The sequence below is a fragment of the Schistocerca piceifrons genome, chromosome 6, assembly GCF_021461385.2.
Source record: "Schistocerca piceifrons isolate TAMUIC-IGC-003096 chromosome 6, iqSchPice1.1, whole genome shotgun sequence".
NCBI lineage: Eukaryota > Metazoa > Arthropoda > Insecta > Orthoptera > Acrididae > Schistocerca > Schistocerca piceifrons.
Window position 1 is genome coordinate 16229265 of NC_060143.1, and position 27660 is coordinate 16256924.

General features: G+C 39.7%; 1 protein-coding gene across 2 annotated transcripts in view; it reads right to left on the minus strand.

The window, feature by feature from the left end:
• The window catches only part of LOC124802537 (zinc transporter 6-A-like), a 108753-nt gene that overhangs the window by 40865 nt on the left and 40228 nt on the right, over window positions 1-27660 (minus strand). For both annotated transcript variants that reach the window (XM_047263395.1, XM_047263394.1), the window contains one exon: window positions 14274-14459. In XM_047263395.1, coding sequence (XP_047119351.1) covers window positions 14274-14459 — 186 coding nt within the window. The remainder of the gene's footprint in view (window positions 1-14273; window positions 14460-27660) is intronic.

Here is a 27660-nt window from a genome sequence, read left to right on the forward strand (position 1 = left end):
TAACACAATGAATGGTGTTTCAATCATAAACATGTTTCTCCAGTGTTTCACTGTTTTCTTGAGTCAATCATTGCAAACTGGTCCTGGAACACTGTTAATTTCCTTTACGATGGTAGAAGTAGTGACAATGTTCAGCAGCCTAAACAGGACAAAGTGTGAAAACAGTGCAATTGCTTAACGCTGTCTTGTTCACATTTCTGTTTGAATACTACACAGAAAATAGTTCCTTGATTATGTATAAAAGGTCTCGACATTTCTTGCACTAACTAATAAGGACTATCACCAAACTAGGTGTGAATCTGACAAGCTCCGCAGAACAATATCTTTTCCACTCTTATTTAGGCTGATACAGTGAAGATTATCCATATGCTTTGTGTAGCAGAGAATATCGTGGTGTGGATAGTTTAGATCATGGAACAAAGTTTAGAAAAATAGTGTAATGCCTTTTCCTGTAATGCTATGAAGAATAAATGAATGAGAAAATGACATGATCACAATGGATTCTGTTAATAGAGTTAAGTTCACAAATGTAATCTACAGCTACATAACTCCACAATGTCGTATGGTATCATAATTTAGGGTAATTCAAACAAAAGATTTCAGACATCAAATGCATGTAATAAGCACTATTTGTGGTGTGAATTCATGAACATAATGCAAAACCCTGTTCAAGGAACTGGGTGTACTACTTACTGCTTCTCAGTATATTTATTCCTTAATGACATTTATTGTAAACTGTACATCCCCTTTGGCAACACACAGTTCAGTTCACAAAATCAATACTGGGAACAACAACAATCTAGATAAAAATTTAAAGAAACTCACTTTAGTCCAAAATTGGCCCACTATCCAGAAACATACATTTTCAACAACTTGCCAGAAATCATAAATAGTTTAGCTATAAATAAAGTTTATTTTAGGAGGAAACTCACAGACTTACTTGTAGCTAGCTTCCCCTACTCCTCTGACATGCATTATTACTGTTATTACTATTGCTGTATTTTTGATTAAGCAATCTGCCTTCAGGCCACAAGTGGCCCATTGGGACCATCTGACCACCGTGTCATCCTCAGCTGAGAACGCAGATAGGTGGGGCGTGTGGTCAGCACACTGCTCTCCCGGTCATTATGATGGTTTTCTTTGACTGGAGCCACTACTATTACGTCGAATAGCTCCTCAATTGGCATGATGAGGCCGAGTGCATCCCGAAAAATGACAACAGTGCATGGCGGCCCAGACGGTCATTCATCCAAGTGCCAGCCACGCCCGACAGCACTTAACTTCGGTGATCTGACAGGAACCAGTGCATCCACTGCAGCAAGGCTACTGCCACGTATTTTTGATTAATATCACACAAAGTAAAAAAAAGACACGTTCCACATGCATGAGAATCTCCTCAATATGGATCCATGGAAACAGAGTTCACCTAATCTAATCTACATTTGCACACCACACTCACTACACTGTGTGTGGAGGAGATTACATAATATAGCTGAATTTCATCTCCTTTTCATATTCTATTTGCAGATGGTAAATGCATAAACCCAAATTTCTTTAATCTCTGCAAACTGGACACACTGCAAATTTTGAGAGCACAACTTTCTGTGATACACAGTGTCTGTCTTGTAGCATACCCCATAAGAATTCAATGAAAATTTCTGTGACATGCTTGCACTGAAGAAACAAAGTTGTGATAACTGTGCAATTATTCTTTAAATCTACTTCATCTCTTCTATGAATCCATCTTCTTATGTGCAGTACGTTACATTTATTTATCTTGAGGGTCAGCTGCCAGTATGTGTGCCATACACTCATCATCTTATAAGTCTTTCATAATATTGTATCGATTTTCTACCAATGTTATCTCCCTAGGCATGGTAGTATCATCTGTGAACAGTCACATTCTGCCAGACACTTATTAGGTGACAATGCCGTACTGTAGAAAAGCTGGAGAAAAAATAACACCACAGTATCATCCAACATATCACAACCTACAATATTCTGCATTTCATTAAAGAACAGAGCAAGCTAGGTACCACAGAACTGGTGATTGGAGAATCTGTTTTGATCCCTACAGAGGGAATTTTCAATTAAAAAAAGAGTCATCAAATTTGAGTAAAAAAATATGTTTATTAATTTTACAACAAATTGAAGCCAGTGAGATAGACCTGTTGTTTTGCACATCTGTCTTGTGAATATTATTACAAATTAGATTGACTATGATTTTGCTATCACATGGAAAACAATTTGCAATCACATCGAAAACAATGTTGTTCTAATGATCTAGGATAAATATTTGCTAGAAAAGGATAAGTTCTTCAGCAGATTTGACACAGAATCTAATAACTATACCTCTGAGTCCAGAGGCCTTCCATCCATTAAGCAACATCAGTTGATTTCATCTTTGCAGTCACTTATTTCCGGAACCCTTTATTCATCACAGTCACTGTGTTCAACACCCACAAGGAATAAAATGACTTATTTCTTCGGCTGTGATTTTGGCATCCACAAGATGGATGAAAGTTTGAACTATGTTGTAATCTTTAATGAAGTAATTTTTGGGAAAAAAAATAGTATTTGAACTTTAATTTCATTGTCTTCTGTTTTGACGTCACCATGATAAATAACCAGCTGGACAAACTTGCTACACAGAAATGAACCAGTACTGCATTGCACAACAGTCATATTTACGTAAAACACAACTGCATATGACATTCAAAACAAAAATTTTCTAAGAAATTTGTAAATGTTCTGTACTAGATTGCAGCCCTTCCCTCACAGCTGCAGATCATACTGACTTTGATCACGCAGTTTGAGCTGTTGCCTATCACTAAGGGGGACCAGACATGGGGAAACAAACAATGTCCAGCACATCCCAAGTGTTCCTCAACTGGTCCACCACTGCGGCTGCTCTAGTTACTATTGGCACTGAAGTTGACCCCTCACCCATGACCGAGTAGGAGGTTCCTCCAAAGGCGACATGCAGTGAAAGACTTTCTGATGGGCCAATTGAAAGACTTGCTGGTTCATCTGACAAACAGATTTCAGGCACTGTCTGTAACTGACACAGATCCGGAGCCAGATGCAATTGTTTGTCCTGGTTCAGAGGAAGCTGCTTGGCCTGCAATATCCGGGCGGCATTACTAGTAGCTGAGAACTCCTATGTTACACCCATAATGGGGCTCTGTGCACTCTGTGCACATGCTGGGGGTGGGAGTCATTCCAGATGTGGAAAAGGTCCTTCCACTAATATGAAGACCACAGGGTGCAGCCAACTGCAGGTGGTGCCTCACGTTGGTCTTAACGGCGAGTGTCGCTTTGGTCAGAAGAAATCGATTGTGGCGGCTATCTGTATCAGTAAAGACTGCCAGTTTAGCTTGCAAGATGAAGACAAGCTCACCATCTGTAGCATTATTGTGGACCTTTGGTATGGTGCTGTGTGGAGGATATGAATGAGAGGCTCAGGTAGGTATGTGACAATTTTGGCAGTAGATTCTTTGGACTTTGCCATAGTGTGGTAGTGTATCGAGTTCCACTTCAATACATCAGAGGTCCATTACACCCAGTTGGTTGCTATAAGGGCAGCGGGAGCTGTCTGGAGTGGACTGGGTAGTTTTTTAGGATAGAGAGTCTTGGGGAAAGAACAAAAAGCCTTTCAGTCTTGAAGGTTTCAGGTCAAACAAAGGACAAGGCTAGACCTAGTAACTGCAAGTATTATAGTTGCAAACTGTTGTAGCTGTGTTGGAAAAGAACCAGAGTTCCAAATACTAACAGAAAGTACTTAAGTTCAAATCATTACAGGTACTAAAAGCTGGCTACAGCAGGAGATAAGTTCAGTTGAAATTTTTACAAAGGACCTAACGGTATTCAGAAAGAATAGATTAAATACAGTTGCTGGTGGCATTTTTGTCACTGTTAGAAACAGGTTATCTTGAAATGATATATCTAAAAACAAAGATGATGTGACTTACCAAACGAAAGCGCTGGCAGGTCGATAGACACACAAACAAACACAAACCTACACACAAAATTCAAGCTTTCGCAACAAACTGTTGCCTCATCAGGAAAGAGGGAAGGAGAGGGAAAGACGAAAGGATGTGGGTTTTAAGGGAGAGGGTAAGGAGTCATTCCAATCCCAGGAGCGGAAATACTTACCTTAGGGGGAAAAAAGGACAGGTATACACTCGCACACACAATCCATCTGCACATACACAGCCACAAGCAGACATTTGTAAAGAAAACATTTGGCCTTTACAAATGTCTGCCTGTGTCTGTGTATGTGCAGATGGATATGTGTGTGTGTGTGTGTGTGTGTGTGTGTGTGTGTGTGTGTGTGTGTGTGTGTGCGCGCGCGCGCGAGTGTATACCTATCCTTTTTTCCCCCTAAGGTAAGTCTTTCCGCTCCCGGGATTGGAATGACTCCTTACCCACTCCCTTAAAACCCACATCCTTTCGTCTTTCCCTCTCCTTCCCTCTTTCCTGGTGAGGCAACAGTTTGTTGCGAAAGCTCGAATTTTGTGTGTCTGTTTGTGTTTGTTTGTGTGTCTATCGACCTGCCAGCACTTTTGTTTGGTAAGTCACATCACCTTTGTTTTTAGATATATTTTTCCCATGTGGAATGTTTCCCTCTATTATATTAATATCATTATCTTGAAATGAAATTAAAATAGATAGTTCCTGTGAGTTAGTATGGTCTGAGGTTGTACTTGACAGCTGGAATAAATTAATACACTCCTGGAAATTGAAATAAGAACACCGTGAATTCATTGTCCCAGGAAGGGGAAACTTTATTGACACATTCCTGGGGTCAGATACATCACATGATCACACTGACAGAACCACAGGCACATAGACACAGGCAACAGAGCATGCACAATGTCGGCACTAGTACAGTGTATATCCACCTTTCGCAGCAATGCAGGCTGCTATTCTCCCATGGAGACGATCGTAGAGATGCTGGATGTAGTCCTGTAGAACGGCTTGCCATGCCATTTCCACCTGGTGCCTCAGCTGGACCAGCGTTCGTGCTGGACGTGCAGACCGCGTGAGATGACGCTTCATCCAGTCCCAAACATGCTCAATGGGGGGCAGGTCCGGAGATCTTGCTGGCCAGGGTAGTTGACTTACACCTTCTAGAGCACGTTGGGTGGCACGGGATACATGCGGACGTGCATTGTCCTGTTGGAACAGCAAGTTCCCTTGCCGGTCTAGGAATGGTAGAACGATGGGTTCGATGACGGTTTGGATGTACTGTGCACTATTCAGTGTCCCCTCGACGATCACCAGTGGTGTACGGCCAGTGTAGGAGATCGCTCCCCACACCATGATGCCGGGTGTTGGCCCTGTGTGCCTCGGTCGTATGCAGTCCTGATTGTGGCGCTCACCTGCACGGCGCCAAACACGCATACGACCATCATTGGCACCAAGGCAGAAGCGACTCTCATCGCTGAAGACGGCACGTCTCCATTCGTCCCTCCATTCACGCCTGTCGCGACACCACTGGAGGCGGGCTGCACGATGTTGGGGCGTGAGCGGAAGACGGCCTAACGGTGTGCGGGACCGTAGCCCAGCTTCATGGAGACAGTTGCGAATGGTCCTCGCCGATACCCCAGGAGCAACAGTGTCCCTAATTTGCTGGGAAGTGGCGGTGCGGTCCCCTACGGCACTGCGTAGGATCCTACGGTCTTGGCGTGCATCCGTGCGTCGCTGCGGTCCGGTCCCAGGTCGACGGGCACGTGCACCTTCTGCCGACCACTGGCGACAACATCGATGTACTGTGGAGACCTCACGCCCCACGTGTTGAGCAATTCGGCGGTACGTCCACCCGGCCTCCCGCATGCCCACTATATGCCCTCGCTCAAAGTCCGTCAACTGCACATAAAGTTCACGTCCACGCTGTCGCGGCATGCTACCAGTGTTAAAGACTGCGATGGAGCTCCGTATGCCACGGCAAACTGGCTGACACTGACGGCGGCGGTGCACAAATGCTGCGCAGCTAGCGCCATTCGACGGCCAACACCGCGGTTCCTGGTGTGTCCGCTGTGCCGTGCGTGTGATCATTGCTTGTACAGCCCTGTCGCAGTGTCCGGAGCAAGTATGGTGGGTCTGACACACCGGTGTCAATGTGTTCTTTTTTCCATTTCCAGGAGTGTAATTGGTTTCTTTTACTGACTGCAACTCAGGTAATACAGCTGCTGAAAGATTTAAAGGAAACTGGAGTATCATCCCAAATAGGGATGCCATTCATACGGTTATAGCTGGAGGTGACTTCAATTTACTCTCAATATGTTGGCAAAAATAAATGTTCAAAGCTGATGGTTGGCATAAACCTTTGTTCAAAATTGTACTAAATGATTTCTCCAAAAATTACTTTGAGCAATTAGTTCAGGTGCTGACTTGAAATGGAATTGGTTGTGAAACCATACTTATCCTGTCAGCAACAAGTAATCCTGGCAAACAGGTAGCATCATGATGGACACAACAATAGTGACAACGTTCTAGCAACACTGAACACCGTAACATCCACAAAAAAGGCGGGAGTGGGGGCGGGAGTAAAATTTATCTATTTTAAAAATCAGATAAAAATTCACTTGATGTCTTTCTAAGAAACAGTCTCCATTCTTCCTCCTGAACTAACTGTGTAAGCATTGACCATGTGTGGCTTGAATTTCAGGAAAAAGTATCAAATGCAACTGAGAGATTTTGACCAAATAAATTAATAAGAGATGCAACTGATATCCACAGCACACAAAACATGTCAGTACACTGAAGAAGAAGAAGAAGAAGAAGAAGAAGAAGAAGAAGAAGAAAGGAAAACAGGGCAGAAATTCCAAAGAGATTCTGGTCGTATACAGGGTGTTACAAAAAGGTACAGTCAGACTTTCAGGAAACATTCCTCACACACAAATAAAGAAAAGATGTTATGTGGACATGTGTCCAGAAACGCTTAATTTCCATGTTAGAGCTCATTTTAGTTTCGTCAGTATGTACTGTACTTCCTTGATTCACCGCCAGTTGGCCCAATTGAAGGAAGGTAATGTTGACTTCGGTGCTTGTGTTGACATGCGACTCATTGCCCACAGTACTAGCATCAAGCACATCAGTACGTAGCATCAACAGGTTAGTGTTCATCACGAACGTGGTTTTGCAGTCAGTGCAGTGTTTACAAATGTGAAGTTGGCAGATGCCCATTTGATGTATGGATTAGCACGGGGCAATAGCCGTGGAGCGGTATGTTTGTATCGAGAAAGATTTCCAGAACGAAGGTGTCCCGACAGGAAGACGTTCGAAGCAATTGATCGGCATCTTAGGTAGCACGGAACATTCCAGCCTATGACTTGCGACTGGGGAAGACCTAGAACGATGAGGGCACCTGCAATGGACGAGGTAATTCTTCATGCAGTTGACGATAACCCTAATGTCAGCGTCAGAGAAGTTGCTGCTGTACAAGGTAACGTTGACCACGTCACTGCATGGAGAGTGCTACGGGAGAACCAGTTGTTTCCGTACCATGTACAGCGTGTGCAGGCACTATCAGCAGCTGATTGGCCTCCACGGGTACACTTCTGCGGATGGTTCATCCAACAATGTGTCAATCCTCATTTCAGTGCAGATGTTTCTTTACGGATGAGGCTTCATTCCAACGTGATCAAATTGTAAATTTTCACAATCAACATGTATGGGCTGACGAGAATCCGCACGCAATTGTGCAATCACGTCATCAACACAGATTTTCTGTGAACGTTTGGGCAGGCATTGTTGGTGATGTCTCGATTTGGCCCCATGTTCTTCCACCTACACCCAATGGAGCATGTTATCATGATTTCATATGGGATACTCTACTTGTGCTGCTAGAACATGTGCCTTTACAAGTAAGACACAACATGTGGTTCATGCACGATGGAGCTCCTGCACATTTCAGTCGAAGTGTTCATACGCTTCTCAACAACAGATTCGGTGACCGATGGATTGGTAGAGGCGGACCAATTCCATGGCCTCCACACTCTCCTGACCTCAACCCTCTTGACTTTCATTTATGGGGGCATTTGAAAGCTCTTGTCTACGCAGCCCCGGTACCAAATGTAGAGACTCTTCATGCTCGTATTGTGGACGCCTGTGATACGATACGCCATTCCCCAGGGCTGCATCAGTGCATCAGGGATTCCATGCAACGGAGGGTGGATGCATGTATCCTCACTAACGGAGGACATTTTGAACATTTCCTGTAACAAAGTGTTTGAAGTCACGCTGGTACGTTCTGCTCCTGTGTGTTTCCATTCCATGATTAATGTCATTTGAAGAGAAGAAATAAAATGAGCTCTAACATGGAAAGTAAGCATTTCTGGACACATGTTCACATAACATATTTTCTTTCTTTGTGTGTGAGGAATGTTCCCTGAAAGTTTGGCCGTACCTTTTTGTAACACCCTGTATAAAGTACACCAACATCAAGACACAATCAATAAAATAAATAACTTCACTCTATGATAGCAATAGCAATGTTACTAAATATGGTTTTCCAAAATTCATTCACCAAAGAAGATAAAGTAAATATTTAAGAACTTGAATCAAGAATCGCTGCCAACACAAGTAACTTGGAAGTAGTAGTGAAGCAACTCAAATTACTTAACAGAGGGAAGTCTTCTGGCCCAGACTCTACACCCAGTAGTTCCTCTTCAGAGTATGCTAATACAATACCTCCATACTTAACAACCATATAAAACTGTTTGCTCTCAATGAAAGATCTGTACCTAAAGACTGAAAAGTTGCACAACAACAAACAACAAAGGAAATAGGAGTAATCCACTGAATTACAGACCCATACAACTGATGTTGATTTGCAGTAGGATTTTTGAACACTTACTGTGTTCGAATATTATGACACAAAAAATCTACTGACACACAGTCAGCACTAATTCAGAAAATATAGCTTCTGTGTAACATAACTAGTTCTTTATTCTCACAAATAATGAGTGCTATTGAAAGGGAATATCAAACTGATTCCATATTTCTAGATTTTCTGAAGGCTTTTGATACCATTGGTCACAAGCAGCTTCTAATCAAATTGTGTATCTATGGAATATTGTTTCAGTTGTGCAACTGCATTTGTGATTTCCTCTCAGAAAATTCACATTTAGTAATAACTGATGGAAATTCATCGAGTAAAACAGAAGTGTTCACCAAGAGAGTGTTATAGGGCCTGTGCTGTTCCTAATCTATGAGGATGATTTGATAAGTTTGGTAAAAAGGCAAGAAAAAATGTTTGTTCTGTAAACAACTCACCTTATTTTTTGACATGGTCTCCTTTGATATACACTTGGTCCAAGGATCCTGCTGCTTTTTCACCCCATCAGAAAAATAATTTTTGTCAGACTCTGTAAAATACTCATTGACTGAAACTATCATTTCCTTAGTGGATGAAAATTTCTTCCCAGCAAGCCAAAGTTTCAAGTTAGGGAATGGGAAGAAGTCACTTGGGGCTAAGCTGCTGAATAGTTTGGTTGAGGAAACAGTCCAAAGCTCAATTCATATACTTTCATCTTTGCTATCACTGATATGTGGAATGGTGCATTATCCTGGCAAAAGAGTTCTTTTTTGAGTGCCAACTTTGGCCTTCTTTCAGCCAAATAAGTTTCAAACATTCCAACAATGAAGCATAATAGGATCCAGTTACTATGAGGATTATTTCTTGGAACATCCAAAAAAACAGTGGTCATCATCTTATCAGCTGACAAAATGGTCTTTGCCTTTTTCAGTGCACTTCCACCAGGCTCTGTTCTCTGTTTTCATTGACGTTTTGACACTGGCGTGTAATGATGGATACAGGTTTCAACAACAGTCACAAATTTGTGCAAAAAGTCTTACAGATCGCGATTAATCACCACCAGACATTGTGCTGAAATGTTGTACCAGATGCGCGTTTGGTCGACTGTGAGTAATCACAGCGCCCACCTCACACATACACCATGTGATCAAAAGTATATGGACACCTGGCTGAAAATTACCTACAAGTTCGTGGTGCCCTTCATCAGTAATGCTGGAATTCAATACGGTTTTGGCACACCCTTAGCCTTGATGACAGCTTCCAGTCTCGCAGGCATATTTTCGATCAGGTGCTGGAAGGTTTCTTGGGGGATGGCATCCCATTGTTCACGAAGTGCTGCACTGTGGAGAGGTAGCGATGTTGGTCGGTGAGGCCTGCCACGAAGTCGGTGTTCCAGAACATTCCAAAGGTTTTCTATAGGATTCAGGTCAGGACTCTGAGCAAGCCAATTCCTTACAGGTATGTTATTGTCGTGTAACCACTCCGCCACATGCCGTGCATTACGAACAGGTGCTCGAACGTGTTAAAAGATGCAATGCCCGAGTTGCTCTTCAACAGTGGGAAGCAAGATTGTGCTTAAAACATCAATGTAGGCCTGTGCTGTGATAGTGCCATGCAAAATAACAAAGGGTGCAAGCCCCCTCCAAGAAAAACGCGACCACACCATAAAACCACTACCTCCAAATTTTACTGTTGGCATTACACATGCTGGCAAATGACGTTCATCAGGCACTCGCCATACCCACACCCTGCCATCAGATCACCACATTGTGTACTGTGATTCATCACTCCACACAATGCTTTTCCATTGTTCAATCGTCCAATGTTTACACTCCTTACACCAAGTGAGGCATCGTTTGGCATTTACCGGCATGATGTGTGGCTAAGAGCAGCCGCTCGACAATGAAATCCAAGTTTTTTCATCTCCCGCCTAACTGTCATAGTACTTGCAGTGGATCCTGATGCAGTTTTGAATTCATTGTGATGGTCTGGATAGATGTCTGCCTACTACACATTACAACTGTCAGCGGTCTCTGTCAGTCAACAGACGAGGTCGGCCTGTACGCTTATGTACTGTACATGTCTCTTCACGTTTCCACTTCACTATCACATCAGAAACAGTGGACCTAGGGATGTTTAGGAGTGTGGAAATCTCACATTCAGACATATGACACAAGTGAACCCAATCACCTGACCATGTTCGAAGTCCCTGAGTTCCATGGAGTGCCCCATTCTGCTCTCTCACGATGTCCAATGACTACTGAGGTCGCTGATACGGAGTACCTGGCAGTAGGTGGCAGGAAAATGCACCTAATATGAAAAACATATGTTTTTGGGGGTGTCTGAATACTTTTGATCACATAGTGTAGCTTCTTCATAGCCAGCTCTCTGAGCAGAACATTACGCACTCACTCAGTTAAGATGCCTCCAGTCTTGTCAATCTCACGAATTTTTAGTCAGCAGTCTTGCATTACCATATCATGGATTTTGTCAACGATTTCCTTTGTAGTGTCCTCAACTGGATGGCAAGAGCGTACTTCGTCTTTGGTGCTTGTTCGACCATGTTTAAATTCGTTAATTCAAAAGTAAATGATCTTCAATGATGGTGCAGTCTCTATGTGAACTTCATCTGACTCTATTTTGATTTGTGTGGCAGTATAATTCATGAAATTAACATGGGTATAACAACAGCACAAAACCCAGTTTTCTCCATTTACAATTGCAGTCAACACACAGTCCAATTCAAATGGCTGTCAACAACAAACTGTAGGCTGCAATTTTTTTAAGTTATTTATACAATCCTTGGAACAATTAAGCTTACCAATCATGAAGGCACAACAAAAATGTTCCATTCTCTCATGCAAATTTGCCAGATTTATCAAATTAATCTCATATATAAATAATTCAGGAGATAATCTGAGCAAACCTCTTAGACTGCTTGCAGATGATTCTAACATTTACCATCTCATAATGACATCAGAAGACCAAAACCAACTGTAAAATGATTTAGACAAGACATGAGTATGATGCAAAAAACAGCAACTGACTCTAAATAATGAAAAGTGTGACATCAACCACATGGGTACTAAAAGGACTCTCTTAAATTTTAGTTACATGATTAACTCAGACAAATCTAAATGCTATCAATTCAACTAAATATCAAGATATTACAATTATAAACAACACACATTTGAATTATCACATGGATAATGTTGTGAGTAAGGTGAACCAAAGACTGTGTTTTACTACCAGAACACACAGAAGAGATATGAAATCCACTAATGAGACTGCCTACACTACTCTTGTTTGTCCTCTGCTATAGTATTGTACAGTATGGGATCCTTACCAGATAGGACTGATGGAGGACATCGGAAAAGTTTAAAGAAGGGCAGCTTGTTTCCTACTATCACAAAACAGGGACAAGAGTGTCACAGGCATGGAACATGATTTGGAGCGGTAATAAATAAAATAAGTTCTTTTCCTGTTGTGGCAAGATCTTTTCATGAAATTTCAACCTCAAACTTTCTCCTCCGAATGTGAAAATATCATGTTGATGCCCACTTACAAAGGAAGAAAGGAGCATAATAATAAAATATACAATATGTGCTCAGAAGTATCTGGACAACCCCAAAAACATATGTTTTTCATATTAGGTGCATTGTGCTGTCACCTACTGCCAGGTACTCCATATCAGTGACCTCAGTAGCATTAGACATCGTGAGAGAGCAAATGGGGCGCTTTGCGGAACTCACGAACCTCAAACGTGCTCAGGTGATTGGGTGTCACTTGTGTCATATGTGCGTACGCAAGATTTCCGCACTCCTAAACATCCCTAGGTCCACTGTTTCCGATGTGATAGTGAAATGGAAACGTAAAGGGACAAGTACAGCACAAAAGCATACAGGCCGACCTCGTCTGTTGAGCGACAGACACCGCCAACAGTTGAAGAGGGTCGTAATGTGTAATAGGCTGACATCTATCCAGACCATCACACAGGAATTCCAATCTGCATCAGGATCCACTGCAAATACTATGACAGTTACGCGGGAGGTGAGAAAATTTGGATTTCATTGTCGAGCGGCTGCTCAAAAGCCACACATCACGCTGGTAAATGCCAAACGCCGCCTCACTTGGTTTAAGGAGCGTAAACATTGGACTATTGAACAGTGGAAAAACTTTGTGTGGAATGATGAATCATGGTACACAATGTGGCAATCCGATGGCAGGGTGTGGGTATGGCAACACTGGTGAACATCATCTGCCAGAGTGTGTAGTGCCAACAGTAAAATTCGGAGGCGATGGTGTTATGGTGTGTCTGTGTTTTTCATGGAGGGGGTTTGCACCCCTTGTTGTTTTCCTTGGCCTATCACAGCATGGGACTATATTGATGTTTTAAGCACCTTCTTGCTTCCCACTGTTGAAGAGCAATTCAGGGATGGCGATTGCTTCTTTCAACACAATGGAGTACCTGTTCATAATGCACGGCCTGTGGTGGAGTGGTTGCACAACAACATCATCCCTCTAATGGACTGACCTGCACAGAGTCCTGACCTGAATCCTATAGAACATATTCGGGATGTTTTGGAATGTTGACTTCGTGCCAAGCCTCACCAAGCGACATCGATACCTCTCCTCAGTGCAATACTCCGTGAAGACTGGGCTGCCATTCCCCAAGAAACCTTCCAGCACCTTATTGAACGTATGCCTACGAGAGTGGAAGCTGTCATCAAGGCTAAGGGTCAGCCAACGCCACACTGAATTCAAGCATTACCGATGGAAGTTGCCACAAACTTGTAAGTCATTTTCAGCCATGTGTCAAGCTACTTTTGATCAAACAGTGTATCAGAGCATGCACGGAAAGATTTAAGAGTTTCTTTTTCCCATGTGCTGTTCCAAAGTGGAACTGTAGATAAATAGTATGAAAGTTGTCCAATGAACCATCTGCGAGGCACGTAAGTATGAAATGCGGAGTAGTCACATAGATGTATACTAAAAATACCTATTTCTACAATTTAGCTTACTGTAGTATGTTTAGTTAAGATACAGCATACAGTTTAGTTATTAATTTCGTTTGCAACTTCTAAAACTTATGTATAAAAAGAAGAAGAGAGGCTTAGGCATTTAGAGAGTGTTTGTGTATATGCTCGGACACTAACACATTAATTTGTCAATATGTACACTTCAGTTTTGTTTCAATTATTCAATTAGAAAATGCTTTGCTGGTAGTTACACTGTAAACTTGCAAAAGACCAATAAATAAAAGTTATGTTTTATCTTTGCTAATATCACTGATTACTGGTAGGCCAAAATTTTGCAATACCATAATTATCTTATCGTCATAAATTTATTCTTACCACCACATGTGATGAAATGAAGATCTTAAAAAAGACAACCTATGTCATTAATTAAACTTAGTGAAATAACATGGTACGCCAAACTGAAAACTTACGTATGTATCTGTGCTTGTTCAAGGATAAGCCGCTCAATGCTTTCTTTGATGATGAACACTGAAGCCAGTTGTGCCAAAACAGTGCTTCCAAAAACAGCAAGTACCTCAAATCTCTCATATCCAAAACTGTACAATGGAGACGGTTTTTGTTTCTTTACCCAAACTGAAAGAATGCATATTATCAAGCTGCAATGGAAGAAAGAAACAGAAATCAGTTTTATAAAAATTTCAATTATTATTATTTTTGCTACTGCAACTGAAGAGATAACATCATTGCTACATATTAATATTGGCAGGTAACAGTTGTCTAAATGTTTCATACTATCTAAATAAATTAAATTCATGTTTGTGATGATCATAATTATAAGTAAATTAACTTGTACATTATAAAAGTTAAATTGTTGATTAATTGTACGAGAGACTCCTCAACATTACATTAAGCTAACTTTTTGGTTCATGGTATTGTGGTGTTGTGCAATCTACCTGTAATACATTATTTAATATAGCACACTGCATGAAAACTGAATCACCAAATATGTAAAGTGTGCGTGCACCCACACACACGCACATGCGCACGTACGCGCGCGCACACACACACACACACACAAAGTGTTTGATTTGTGACAGTATAACCCCAGTTCCCAGTATCTGTACCTCTGATTTTAAAAAAGTCAGAATTATAGATTTTGACATCTGGTACAACAGAACTTCACTCACTGTCACTACAAATGTTGTATTCACACTTTTAAAATGCTCAGAAAAATGTTAAAATAACATTTTAAGAAGTCTAAATTTCAAAAGCAGTTCCTGGAAGGTCACAGTACGGGAACCTCTCTTTTAAAAAATCAAGCACACTATACACAAACCCTTTCACTGCTACAGACTAGCTCTTAGGATTCTGTGCTGAGGCTGCTTTCATTGTGCGTGTACTTCTCACTAAATGTGGTGCCTGTGCTGATGGATAGCATTCCGGCTGATATGAAATACCTATCATACTATTATACAAAAATTAGTAGGTGAAAAAATTTGATTTTTGCACAGTCTGATGTCTTTGCTCCATAAAAAACTGAATTTCTTTTTATTATTCATCATACTTACTATGCTGCATCAAATTAAATAAAATAGTGCATGAAATTTTAAGGAGTTCACAGAGGTAGAAATAGGTAGCATAAATTTTGCATATGATTGATTTTAGCTTGTACACTGCAGTATATGAAACACAGGTAAGATAACAAAATTTTATTTAAGATTGATAGCAGAATGATATTTCGTACTTGAGTTATTGGGTTTTATATCCAAAAGGACGGACAGGTGCAACATTCCCAGTCCCATCCATGAAGACTCACTGCCTGCTATGAAATACGAAATACTTACAAACTGTATTTAAGAAAACTGCAAGGTGAAAAAAATTGATTTTTGCACATCTTGCAGTCTGATATCTTTGTTGACTGAATTTCTTTTCATTATATGCCATAGTTACTATGCTGCATTAAATTAAACAAAACACTGCGCGAAATTTTGAAGGCAGGAAGGGGAAGACAAGATGAACAAAACTGTTGTATGAAGGGTGCAAGGACATAAGGTTACTTCAGATTGAAGCCATTAACTGAGATTGAGGCCAGGACGATTATGCGAGCGGAAAGTGCATTGTAAGGGTAACTCCCATCTGTGTGGTTCAGAGAAGGTGGTGGTGGAAGGAAGGATCCATATGGCTCAGGTTCCTTCCCACCCATTTGAAGTTGCCACATCACCTTCAGCGGGTGCCGCCACCCACCCCACAGCCCTTTCCCTGTCTCCCTCTCCCTCCACCCACACCACCTGACACTAGCACCACAACTACCCATCCACCTGCCACAAAAGAGCACTGACACTGTCAGTATAGCTGGCACCATGTAAGGGCATAGGCATGTGTGGGAGTGTATGTGTGTTTATTTTGCTCTAGCTCGTCAAAGGATAAAATCGGAAAGCTAGCATGTTTTCTTAGTTTTATACCGGGTGATCAAAAAGTCAGCATAAATTTGAAAACTGAATAAATCACGGAATAATGTATATAGAAAGGTACAAATTGACACACATGCCTGGAATGACATGGGGTTTTATTAGAACCAAAAAATACAAAAGTTCAAAAAATGTCCGACAGATGGCGCTTCATCTGATCAGAATAGCAATAATTAGCATAACAAAGTAAGACAAAGCAAAGATGATGTTCTTTACAGGAAATGCACAATATGTCCACCATCATTGCTCAACAATAGCTGTAGTCGAGGAATAATGTTGTGAACAGCACTGTAAAGCATGTCCGGAGGTATGCTGAGGCATTGGCGTTGGATGTTGTCTTTCAGCATCCCTAGAGATGTCGGTCGATCACGATACACTTGCGACGTCACGTAACTCCAAAGCCAATAATCGCACGGACTGAGGTCTGGGGACCTGGGAGGCCAAGCATGACAAAAGTGGTGGTTGAGCACACGATCATCACCAAACAACGCGCGCAAGAGATCTTTCGCACGTCTAGCAATATGGCGTGGAGCGCTATCCTGCATTTTGGTTCTGATAAAACCCCATGTCATTCCAAGCATGTGTGTCAATTTTTACCTCTCTATCTACATTATTCCGTGGTTTATTAAATTTTCAAATTTATACTGACTTTTTGATCACCCAGTATGTGCCTATCAGCAACTCAATGCTTCTGCTTTTTAGTGAGTGGGTTACTTTAATCCTAAAGCAAGTAGGATGTACGAAGAGGCCATAGACATTCAAAAGCACAAAAACAATTTCAACAGAAAAGAAGCTGTGGGCTACAGTACTAAATAAAACAGACAGCAGCAACTCTTCCCTTTCCACGGCATATGGCAGCGTGACTCTGTGATCTTAGGCAGCAGTCTGATAACATCACGAACCAATCATTGCATGGATGGATATGAACAGTTTGGCTTGCTGGGCTTCTTTGAGTATGTAACGCCTTTCTGAGTCATTAAAACCTCCAATGACGTCTCCAGCATTGGAAGACTAAATGTCAGGCAATGAATTATGCCTTGGACCGCGGGCCTTATGCCCATAGACCATGTACCACCAATAATGTAAATGCCAGCCGTGACAGCCTACATTCTATGGTTATAGCTTTTACATTTATCCATGATGGGTACAACTTCTTCTTGTTAAAATCATAGTTCTGATAATGAAAGCTTGCTTCTTTAAAACATATCAATTTCATTTTAATTTTATCCATATTTTGCAAACGTTCAGTACAGTGGAGGTAGGAATTAAAAAAACGCCTTCAGTCACAGCTTTTATTTGTTTTCTTAAGTACACAATCATCAGGTGTAATTTGTCTTAATACATGCTTTAATTTTTTTCTCTTGAATGAGGTGAAATGCATATTCCTGTCACGAAATGCATCATGTACTTAATAAAACATAAAAAGTTGTGACTGAAGGCATTTTTTAAAATTCATCACTTCAATTTCACTTCATGACAAATTTTATGAATGGGCTAATGGTGTTGTCATGGTTCTTTTTGTTGCCCTTGGTAGCTAATTTGTTTATAGAAGACATTGAGGAAATAAGGTTGTGTCTGTGTTTGAAACCTGCAACATTCTTGAGATATCAAAACAACACCATTGAAATGACATCCCATGGCATAGATAATGTATGTAATCAGCATGACAGACATTGTGATAAGTCTGCAAACAGCCTTAGTTACATACTATGACCCTGTCACCCCTGTAGTGGTACTTTTATCTGGCTGTTTAGGAATCAAGCAAGAACTTATGGAGACATCTGCAGAAAACAGTAAATTACACTCAGTCTGACTAGTGTGTCAGATTATTGTTCCCAAATAATGGCTTCAACATGTAACTTATTTGCATATTACTAGGAACCACCTTATTACACACGACACCTGATAATACCACAGCCTTATTATTCCACGTACTACCACACAACAGTCTATCTGAAATCGCCCATTTAGGATCAGACAGACGGAACTACATTTTTGCCACTTTTGAGTTTTTAGTACCATAAGGTGCACAGAATCAAGACCTATGTTACGACCAAACAAGCGTAGCTCTATCTTATATGATTTACATTTTAGTAGTCAATGTATCTACATTTTACAAAAAATAGTACAGATCAGACAGACGGAAGAGCTGATCTGTTTTTGTGAAACGGAACAGCTCTTACGTTTCTCTGATCCTAACAGAACTGTTAGAAGTTGCTTTTCCCGCTACTTCTCTTTAGATGCATTGACGCCGTTGCTCCATGTCAAAAATGAAAATATGGAGTCCAGAGGAACAAGGATGGTGGAAATGTGCCTGGAGAAGGAACATAATATAATGGAATCTTGTAACTGTTAGAAACTGTTTCTTAGTGTATATACTTCGGTAGTAAGTAATTATTATTATTGCTATTACTGCTGTTGTCATTATTATTATATTTATAATTATTGCTGTTACTGCTGTTGTCATTATTATTATTATTATTATTATTATTATTATTTATATTCACAGCTGAGGAAGAACGTGATGTGGAGATGCTCAGGGCTTACATTGGTTCAGATACAGATGATGATCCTTTTTCCTATGAACCGGACAACACTACAGATTCCGGTGACTAGCCAAGCAATTACCAGACTCTATAGCAGTTCCAGTTAATTTTCTATTCCCTTCCTCTGAATACCTGTCATGTTATTGTTACAGACAGCATTATGGACATGGAACGTCCCTTGTAAAGAGTGTCACAAAAACTGCTGGGGATGCAACTACTCCACAAGTAAATCATCACAATCAGGACAGGGAAACTGAAGATGACAATGCTCGTATTGAGAATAGTAACAAAACAAGAAAATGAAAAAGGGCAGTGGTTAAAGGGGAATGGAAAAGAAATCAAAGAAAAGTCAATTGACAGTATGGCAGGGCATATATTTCTGCAAAGAATTCCAAAGTTCCTGCAACAAAACATTAAGCCAAAAGATTGCTCTAAATGTTAATGACAGTGCAGCAGTAAGTTTAATGAACAAGACAGACAAAATATCCATAGAGTCTCCTGGGATCTTCGATCAGTTGAGCTACGAAGGCAGTACCTAAGTAAGCTAGTGGAAGAAGAAGAGAAACAGAGTGTGAGGACAAAATCGCATAACTCACGAAGGAAGAGGACGAAGAAATTCTATCTAATATAGGGATCTGATAAGATTAAAAGTGTGTATGCAATATTGTTACAGACAGCATTATGGACATGGAACGTCCCTTGTAAAGAGTGTCACAAAAACTGCTGGGGATGCAACTACTCCACAAGTAAATCATCACAATCAGGACAGGGAAACTGAAGATGACAATGCTCGTATTGAGAATAGTAACAAAACAAGAAAATGAAAAAGGGCAGTGGTTAAAGGGGAATGGAAAAGAAATCAAAGAAAAGTCAATTGACAGTATGGCAGGGCATATATTTCTGCAAAGAATTCCAAAGTTCCTGCAACAAAACATTAAGCCAAAAGATTGCTCTAAATGTTAATGACAGTGCAGTAGTAAGTTTAATGAACAAGACAGACAAAATATCCATAGAGTCTCCTGGGATCTTCGATCAGTTGAGCTACGAAGGCAGTACCTAAGTAAGCTAGTGGAAGAAGAAGAGAAACAGAGTGTGAGGACAAAATCGCATAACTCACGAAGGAAGAGGACGAAGAAATTCTATCTAATATAGGGATCTGATAAGATTAAAAGTGTGTATGCAATTTTTTTCAAGACATTTGACATTTTTTAAACCTTTGTAAGGAATACTGTTAAAAAAAAAGAGAGCCACATCATGTAATTAAGAAAGAGTGAAGAGGATGTCATGAACCAGGTATAAAGAGACCACAAGAAAGTAAAGAGGCTATAAGCAAACACATTAAGGATTTTCCTGCCCTTGTTTCTCATTACAAGAGGAAAGAATTGTACTGCAGATTATTTACCTGCCAATATGAGTATTAGGGTAACGTATAAGTTATATCGGGAACAATGCTATGAAGAAGGAAAGACAGTCCAGAAATTATGACTGTATAGTGATATTCACAAAGAAACTTAATCTGAAATTCCACAGGCCACAAAAAGATACGTGTGATATATGTTTAAAGTTTTCACACATTTCGGGCAAGAAAAAGAAAGACAGATATTTTAAAATGGAACAGGAAGAGCATTTATAAAGGAAAGAAATGACAAGGGAATTTAAGAACATTAAGAAGGAAAGCGCAAGAAAAGGTGAATCTTTACTAAAGTGCGAGTCATTTACGACGGCGGCCGAGTTTAGGTTCGTTCTGCGCATCTGACATCACAAAACACAGTCAGCCAATGAACAGAGAATGGCGTTGCCAGAGCTCGACTGCAGTGCAGAGCACGGGCAAGTGTCTGCAGTTTTAGAAATGTTCAGTCATAAATAAAGTAATAGAACAAAAGCAATGTCTTGATAGCACACTTTCTTTTATAGAAAGTTTGGAAAAGGCATTCTTTATGCCAACTGCTTCATATTCTATTAATTAAGTAAACCAAACAAGCAATAAGCCTCCTAATTCAGGCGATAGCAAGGGAAGGTGTTTGTATCATTCTCATGAACCGCTTTTTCACAATAAAGAACAGCGGTAATTGTATATTTCCTATTGTACCTCGATGAAATGTGAGTACTTCATAGTCATACCAACAGTGTTTGTCAGTATATTGCGTGATATCTTAGAGTCCTCCAGGAGTGCTGCTGAATGATGAGCTGCGCTAGCATGATGGTGAAGGAGTTTAACTGCTAAGCAAAAGGTTGAGTTCAAACCTTGTTTGGTGTTTAATATTTTCTTTATTTAAAAACAATATCGAAGTGTCTTACTTCATGAATTTTATTCGTTTGAATGTAATTTTTTGAAATTTCTAGCACTTTGTCTCTTCATTATAACCATAATAGGTTTTCGGTTTTTCTAATTTTGTCCTCCAATATTTCTTTTCACAGCAATTAAAAACAATGAAAAGGCACACATACAATATTCATGTTATCTGTTTTGTTTGTATATCCTCTCTTCCGCAGTTGCTGTTTTAATTTTCATATTCAGATATATTCTTTTGCGACAGTATTAAAAGTATTGTTTAGAGCAGAATTTGAAATATATTCCTCTTCTGCAACTGTAATAAGCGTCTTATTTAGACCAGACACGTTTTTCTCTTTTGAAGCATCTTCAGTTGACAGTATTTTGTCTCCTCCATTGCCAAGTAACCTTTCCTAGTTTTGTGCTGTGGTAGCGCAATATTCAACGTTTGTGTCGGCTAATCAGTGCTTTAGCAAATAAATGCTGTTTGTGTGTGCCACACACAAAAATTATTTTTGACATAGCTCAGAGCACTTCACTGATACACAGTATATTCAAGTCCTAATGTTTTTGTAAATCCACAGTTCTGTTTAATGTATTTTGTCTACTTCCTTTTGATTTACTGAAGTGTTTTAAAATAAAGCCAAACGCTCCCAGTGTCAATAAAACTTTTATTACAGTCACGAAAGACGGAATATTTCTCAATACTACATATGATACCTATCTGGTACTTAAATTAAATGAGGTATTGTTATACAGTAAATTTTATATGAAATTTAGGTATCTTGTCCACATTTCATTCTCAACATTGTGGCACCTAAAATCCACCATACAGAAAGTATACGCTATGGACTTTTACCTCTGCAAACTCTTCAAAATTTCGTGCCGTGGTTTACTACATTTAATGCTGCACAATAACTGCGTAGAACATCGAGACAAAATTAAGCCATTTATGGGGGGAAGGCATCAGTCTAGAAAATGTGTAAAAATGAAATTTTTTGGCCAAATAGTTTTTGTGAAATCGAATGATAAGAGTGTCAAAGCAGTCGGAACACCATGTGTCTGCACAGGTGAGCAGTACAGTGATGACAAAATCGCGCACAGCGCAGAATGCGGGGAGCAAGTCTCTGTAGCAGTGAAAGGGTTAATGCAGCCATGGTGGCTTTACTTCATAAACTGCGCGCTCCTCCCTAAACGTAAGTTTGTGAACTATACTACACTATTGCGCTGCTTCTCTTGGCGCGTGCGTAGTTTGCAACTGGCAACACAGCAATCTCCCGCGTCTGGGCAGGCATGCGCGAGCTGCCAAGATAAAAGAATTGAACTATAGCTGAATTTGACTTACAGGCTGTGCTTTACTGCCGAAAGTGAATGCAAAGGCAGTATTCCATAAAAGAAGGCTCTCCGTATACAATCTCACAGTTCTTAATGTAAGAGAAAACAAAACCAATTGCCACACATGCGACGAGACAACAGCAAAAAGACGATCCATGCAGGTGGCTTCATGTCTGTGGGATTTTTTTGAAAAATCATGCAATAGGAAAACTGATAACCTTATTTTCTGGTACATATGAGGGCCAGAACAGGAATGCCAACATGAGCACTTTTCTGATGCACATGGGAACCAGAACAGGAATGCCAACATGAGCATTATGTGTTTGCATGCAGTGAATACGCTGCACATTCCAACTATTGACTTCTTTGAACCTCGACATTCACAATTGGAAGTAGACTCAGTGCATTCAAGCATCGAAAGAAAAGGTAAACATATGGATGTTTTTTATCCCATTGGCTGTTATACAATTGTAAGAAAGACCTCCAGCATATACACCATGTGACAGTCCTGTCCGCATTGAGTAAAGAAAAGAAAAAGAGATCTTATAGATTTTTGTAATAAGGGTATTACACCTCCCAGGTATCACACATTATATCAAGGACTCAATGCTGCTAACGATTTAGAAAATGAGGAAAACATGGAAGATTCACAGGAATAGACTTCATTCTTATTTTCTGTTTTTTTTTTTTTTTTCTTGTCTCCTTCATTATTGTTGCTAGTTCATCACCTTAGCTATTTCATGCAAACCACTGATTTTGGCCCATTTAAATGTCTGTGTTGTATTATTTTTGAAACAATAATCCACAAACAGAAAAACAGGTGTGAGAGAGCACTGTGCTTCGTTAAAATGATTTTCCTATGTTTGTTATGTGAAGATTAAAAAACAAGAACATTATTTCTGTTACCTGTAAATTATTTTTTTAAGTTCAATGTTACTGCAAACAAATAATAATGACTTTTATTCTCTTGCTTGTAGCACTCATTGAATAAAACTTGACACATTCCCATAGATTATTCCGTGTAATCTGTATTTATAAAGACATTATTAACACAACTGCAGTAATCTTTAATATGATAATATTGCTTAAAGCTGCATATTGTTTGTTTGATGTTCATATGTTATACAGCAGTAGCCATTAACTTAACGATCGGACAGACATAATTTCATAAATTATTTCATTAGTGTCCACCAAGTGACTAGAATATGTAACACCTAGTAGAAAACAACAGTCAATGAAGTATACTCTTTATTTACCACAGAAAGGTTTGTGAAAAACTATTAGAAAGTACTCAAGTTTTTTGTACAAAACCTTTAAATCGAATTATCTCATAACACTGTTTTTGGAGTTTCGTTTCTTCGATCCTAAATGAGCGAAATGGCACATTTCACAAATCTGCTGCTGCACCGAATATGACTTATCAACAGTATCAACCATGAGTTATTAGTCAAACACAAAAAATTAGGGTACCTGTCAAACTTTATCACAATTCATGTACGTATAGCTACAGCATTTTATTCTAATGCCACAACTAATGGACATTATTTTCATGCAATTTCACACAAAACAGGGTGACAGCAAGGGATTTTGAAGTATGTAACAACTAACTGTAATTATAAGAGGCTGGGTAAACTGCAGGAAATACAGACTATCGCATGAACATCTTCAATCAAACATTCACCTTTGTAGGGACCAAAAAACATTTGTCCTGAAATGTTTCAATTAAATAATTAATTGATTATTCATCATCAGCAACAGGTGAAACATTGTCAAACTTGTTTTCTCATATGCTGCAAACTAAGATCCTCCAACATTTTGTGGAAATATTAAGAGGTTTTACAACTCTTTCCATACTCAAGAAAAGTGCTTTTTGAAAATCATGCAACTTTCTACAAACATGCATGCACAGTGCTATGGGACCTTTGGTGGTATTCACAGCACAAAATACCACATACTGGAAACATCTCTTTCGAACTACCATCTTCTGAGAATAAGTGAACCTACCTTAAGTATCTCTAACTGAGAATGTAGACAATCTGAACTTATTGAGTCTAGTCATTTCCAATGTCATTTCTCACAATTCTTCTGATGTCAAAGCCATTTGAATAAAAAAACTGTATTCCCAACCTGTTCCTCCACTACAAATACTTTCTGATTTATTCCTTCTCTACTATTCCAACTATTAATGGAGTAGCAGCATTTTCCAAGCAGAAAAGCCAATTTCATTAGTTTTCTTGCCTTTGCATTTCCCCATGTAGATTCATTGTCCCCCTCACCATACACATTACTGTTTTTCTTCCACATTAATCTTTCTTCCCCTGCAATGGAAAAATGTTTTTCAGCTGTACAATTGGCCTCTCTACACAGATGCAATGGTAACTAATTATAGGTGAAGCTTTGTCACACTTGTTTTTTCATCTACTGCAAACTAATATCCCCCAATACTGGGTGGAAATATTATGAGGTTTTACAACCCTTTCCATACTCATGAAAAGTGCTTTTTGAAAATCATGCATCTTTCTACTAATTAACAGTACTCAAACAAATATATGAGTGTTCTTTTTCTTTCATAACAAAACCTGTACGCATGTTGCTACCTTCCTATAATTGTGGGAAATCTTGCTTGCAAACTATGTATACTTCACATTTTTCACTCAGTATGCTGTTTAACTGTTCTGGTGTATAGAAAATACTGAATCTTTTTTTAATGATACTGTTGTTTCTAATGAACTGCAGTTACTGCCCTTCATCTCAGATATAAAAGTAACAGAGGGGAAGCAGCAGGGCCCAAGACGAAAATCTGTTAGTCATGTACAACAGCCACTGAGTCCCATTAAATGTGCTAGGCCATTTACCAAACCAACACATTATTAACTGAAGTAGATTTATTTGTTTGAAAATAAAAAAGTAATATGGATGCTTCATTGTCCAGTGAACACTCTTCTCATAAAAGATGTGTTCCCAACTAGGTTTTCTAACAGAGGTAGAAAGAAATGCCAAATAATCCCCACCTCCTTCCATGTAACAGATAACAACTTTTCACATTACCAGGAATAATTACATTAATATTGCAAATAATTTCTTTAAGTTACTGGAATCAATGCCAAAAGAAACCCTAAAAGATAGATTATTAGATTGAAAACTGTATTGTCCCTACAGTACAGTTTCTCTCATTACCTTAGATTAAATAACCTTCATGACAACACTATACAGTGGCTTGCAAGGGAAAATATGTAACTGCAGAGTGAATTCATAGAATGTTTCAAAGATTTTTTTAATGTATATAAAAATAGGCGTTAAAAATACAGAACATTAATCACCCATGAACCCTGAACCATGGACCTTGCCATTGATGGGGAGGCTTGTGTGCCTCAATGATACAGATAGCCATACCATAGTTGCAACCACAACAGAGGGGTATCTGTTGAGAGGCCAGAGGCCAGACAAACGTGTGGTTCCTGAAGAGGGGCAGTAGCCTTTTCAGTAGTTGCTGGGACAACAGTCTGGATGACTGACTGATCTGGCCTTGTAACATTGAGCAAAATGGCCTTACTGTGCTGATACTGTGAATGGCTGAAAGCAAGCGGAAACTACAGCCGTAATTTTTCCCAAGGGCATGCAGCTTTACTGTATGGTTAAATGATGATGGCGTCCTCTTGAGTAAAATATTCCGGAGGTAAAATAGTCCCCCATTTGGATATCCATGCGGGGACTACTCAGGAGGATGTCATTATCAGGAGAAAGAAAACTGTCATTCTATGTATTGGAGTGTGGAAGATCAGATCCTTTAATCAGATAGGTAGGTCCGAAAATTAAAAAAGGGAAGTGGATAGGTTAAAGTTAGCTATAGTGGGAATTAGTGAAGTTCGCTGGCAGGAGGAACAAGACTTCTGGTCAGGTGAACACAGGGTTATAAATACAAAATCAAATAGGGGAATGCAGGAGTAGGTTTAATAATGAATAAAAAAATAGGATTGTGAGTAAGCTACTATGATCAGCAGAGTGAAAGCATTATTGTAGCCAAGATAGACACAAAGCCCACGCCTACCACAGTAGTGCAAGTTTATATGCAACTTGCTCCACAGATGACGAAGCGCTTAATGAAATGTATGATGAGATAAAAGAAATTATTCAGATAGTGAAGGGAGATGAAAATTTAATAGTTATTGCTGACTGGAATTCGACAGCAGGAAAAGGAAGAGAAGGAAAAGTAGCAGGTGAATATGGAATGGGGGTAAGGAATGAAAGAGGAAGCCACCTGATAAAATATAGAATTTTGCACAGAGCATAACTTAATCATAGCTAACACTTGGTTCAAGAATCATGAAAGAAGGTTGTGTACATGGAAGACGCCTGTAGTCACTGGAACGTTTCTGAGATTATATAATAGCAAGACAGAGATTTAGGAACCAGGTTTTAAATTGCAAGACATTTCCAGGGGAAGATGTGGACTCTGATCACAATCTATTGGATACGAACTGTAGATTAAAACTGAAGAAACTGCAAAAATGTGAAAATTTAAGGAGATGGGACCTGGATAAAGTGACTAAACCCGAGGTTGTAGAAAGTTTCAGAAAGAGCATTAGGGAACAATTGACAAGAACGGGGGAAAGAAATATAGTAGAAGAAGAATGAGTAGCTTTAAGAGATGAAATAGTGAAGGCAGCAGAGGATCAAGTCAGTAAAATGACGAGGGCTGGTAGAAATCCTTGGGTAACAGAAGAAATATTGAATTTAATTGATGAAAGGAGAAAATATAAAAATGCAATAAATGAAGCAGGCAAAAAGGAATACAAACGTCTCAAAAATGAGATTGACGGGAAGTGCAAAATGGCTAAGCACGGTTGCTAGAGGACAAATGTAAGGATGTAGAGGCTTATCTCACGAGTGGTAAGATAGATACTGCCTACAGGAAAATTAAAGAGACCTTTGGAGAAAAGAGAACCACTTTTATGAATATCAAGAACTCAGATGGAAACTCAGTTCTAAGCAAAGAAGGGAAAGTACAAAGGTGGAAGGAGTATATAGAAGGTCTATACAAGGGCGATGTACTTGAGGACAATATTATGGAAATGAAAGAAGACGTAGATGAAGACAAAATGGGAAATATGATACTGCATGAAGAGTTTGACAGAGCACTGAAAGACCTAAGTTAAAACAAGGCCCTGGGAGTAGACAACATTCCATCAGAACTACTGATAGCCTTGGGAGAGCCAGCCCTGACAAAACTACCAAC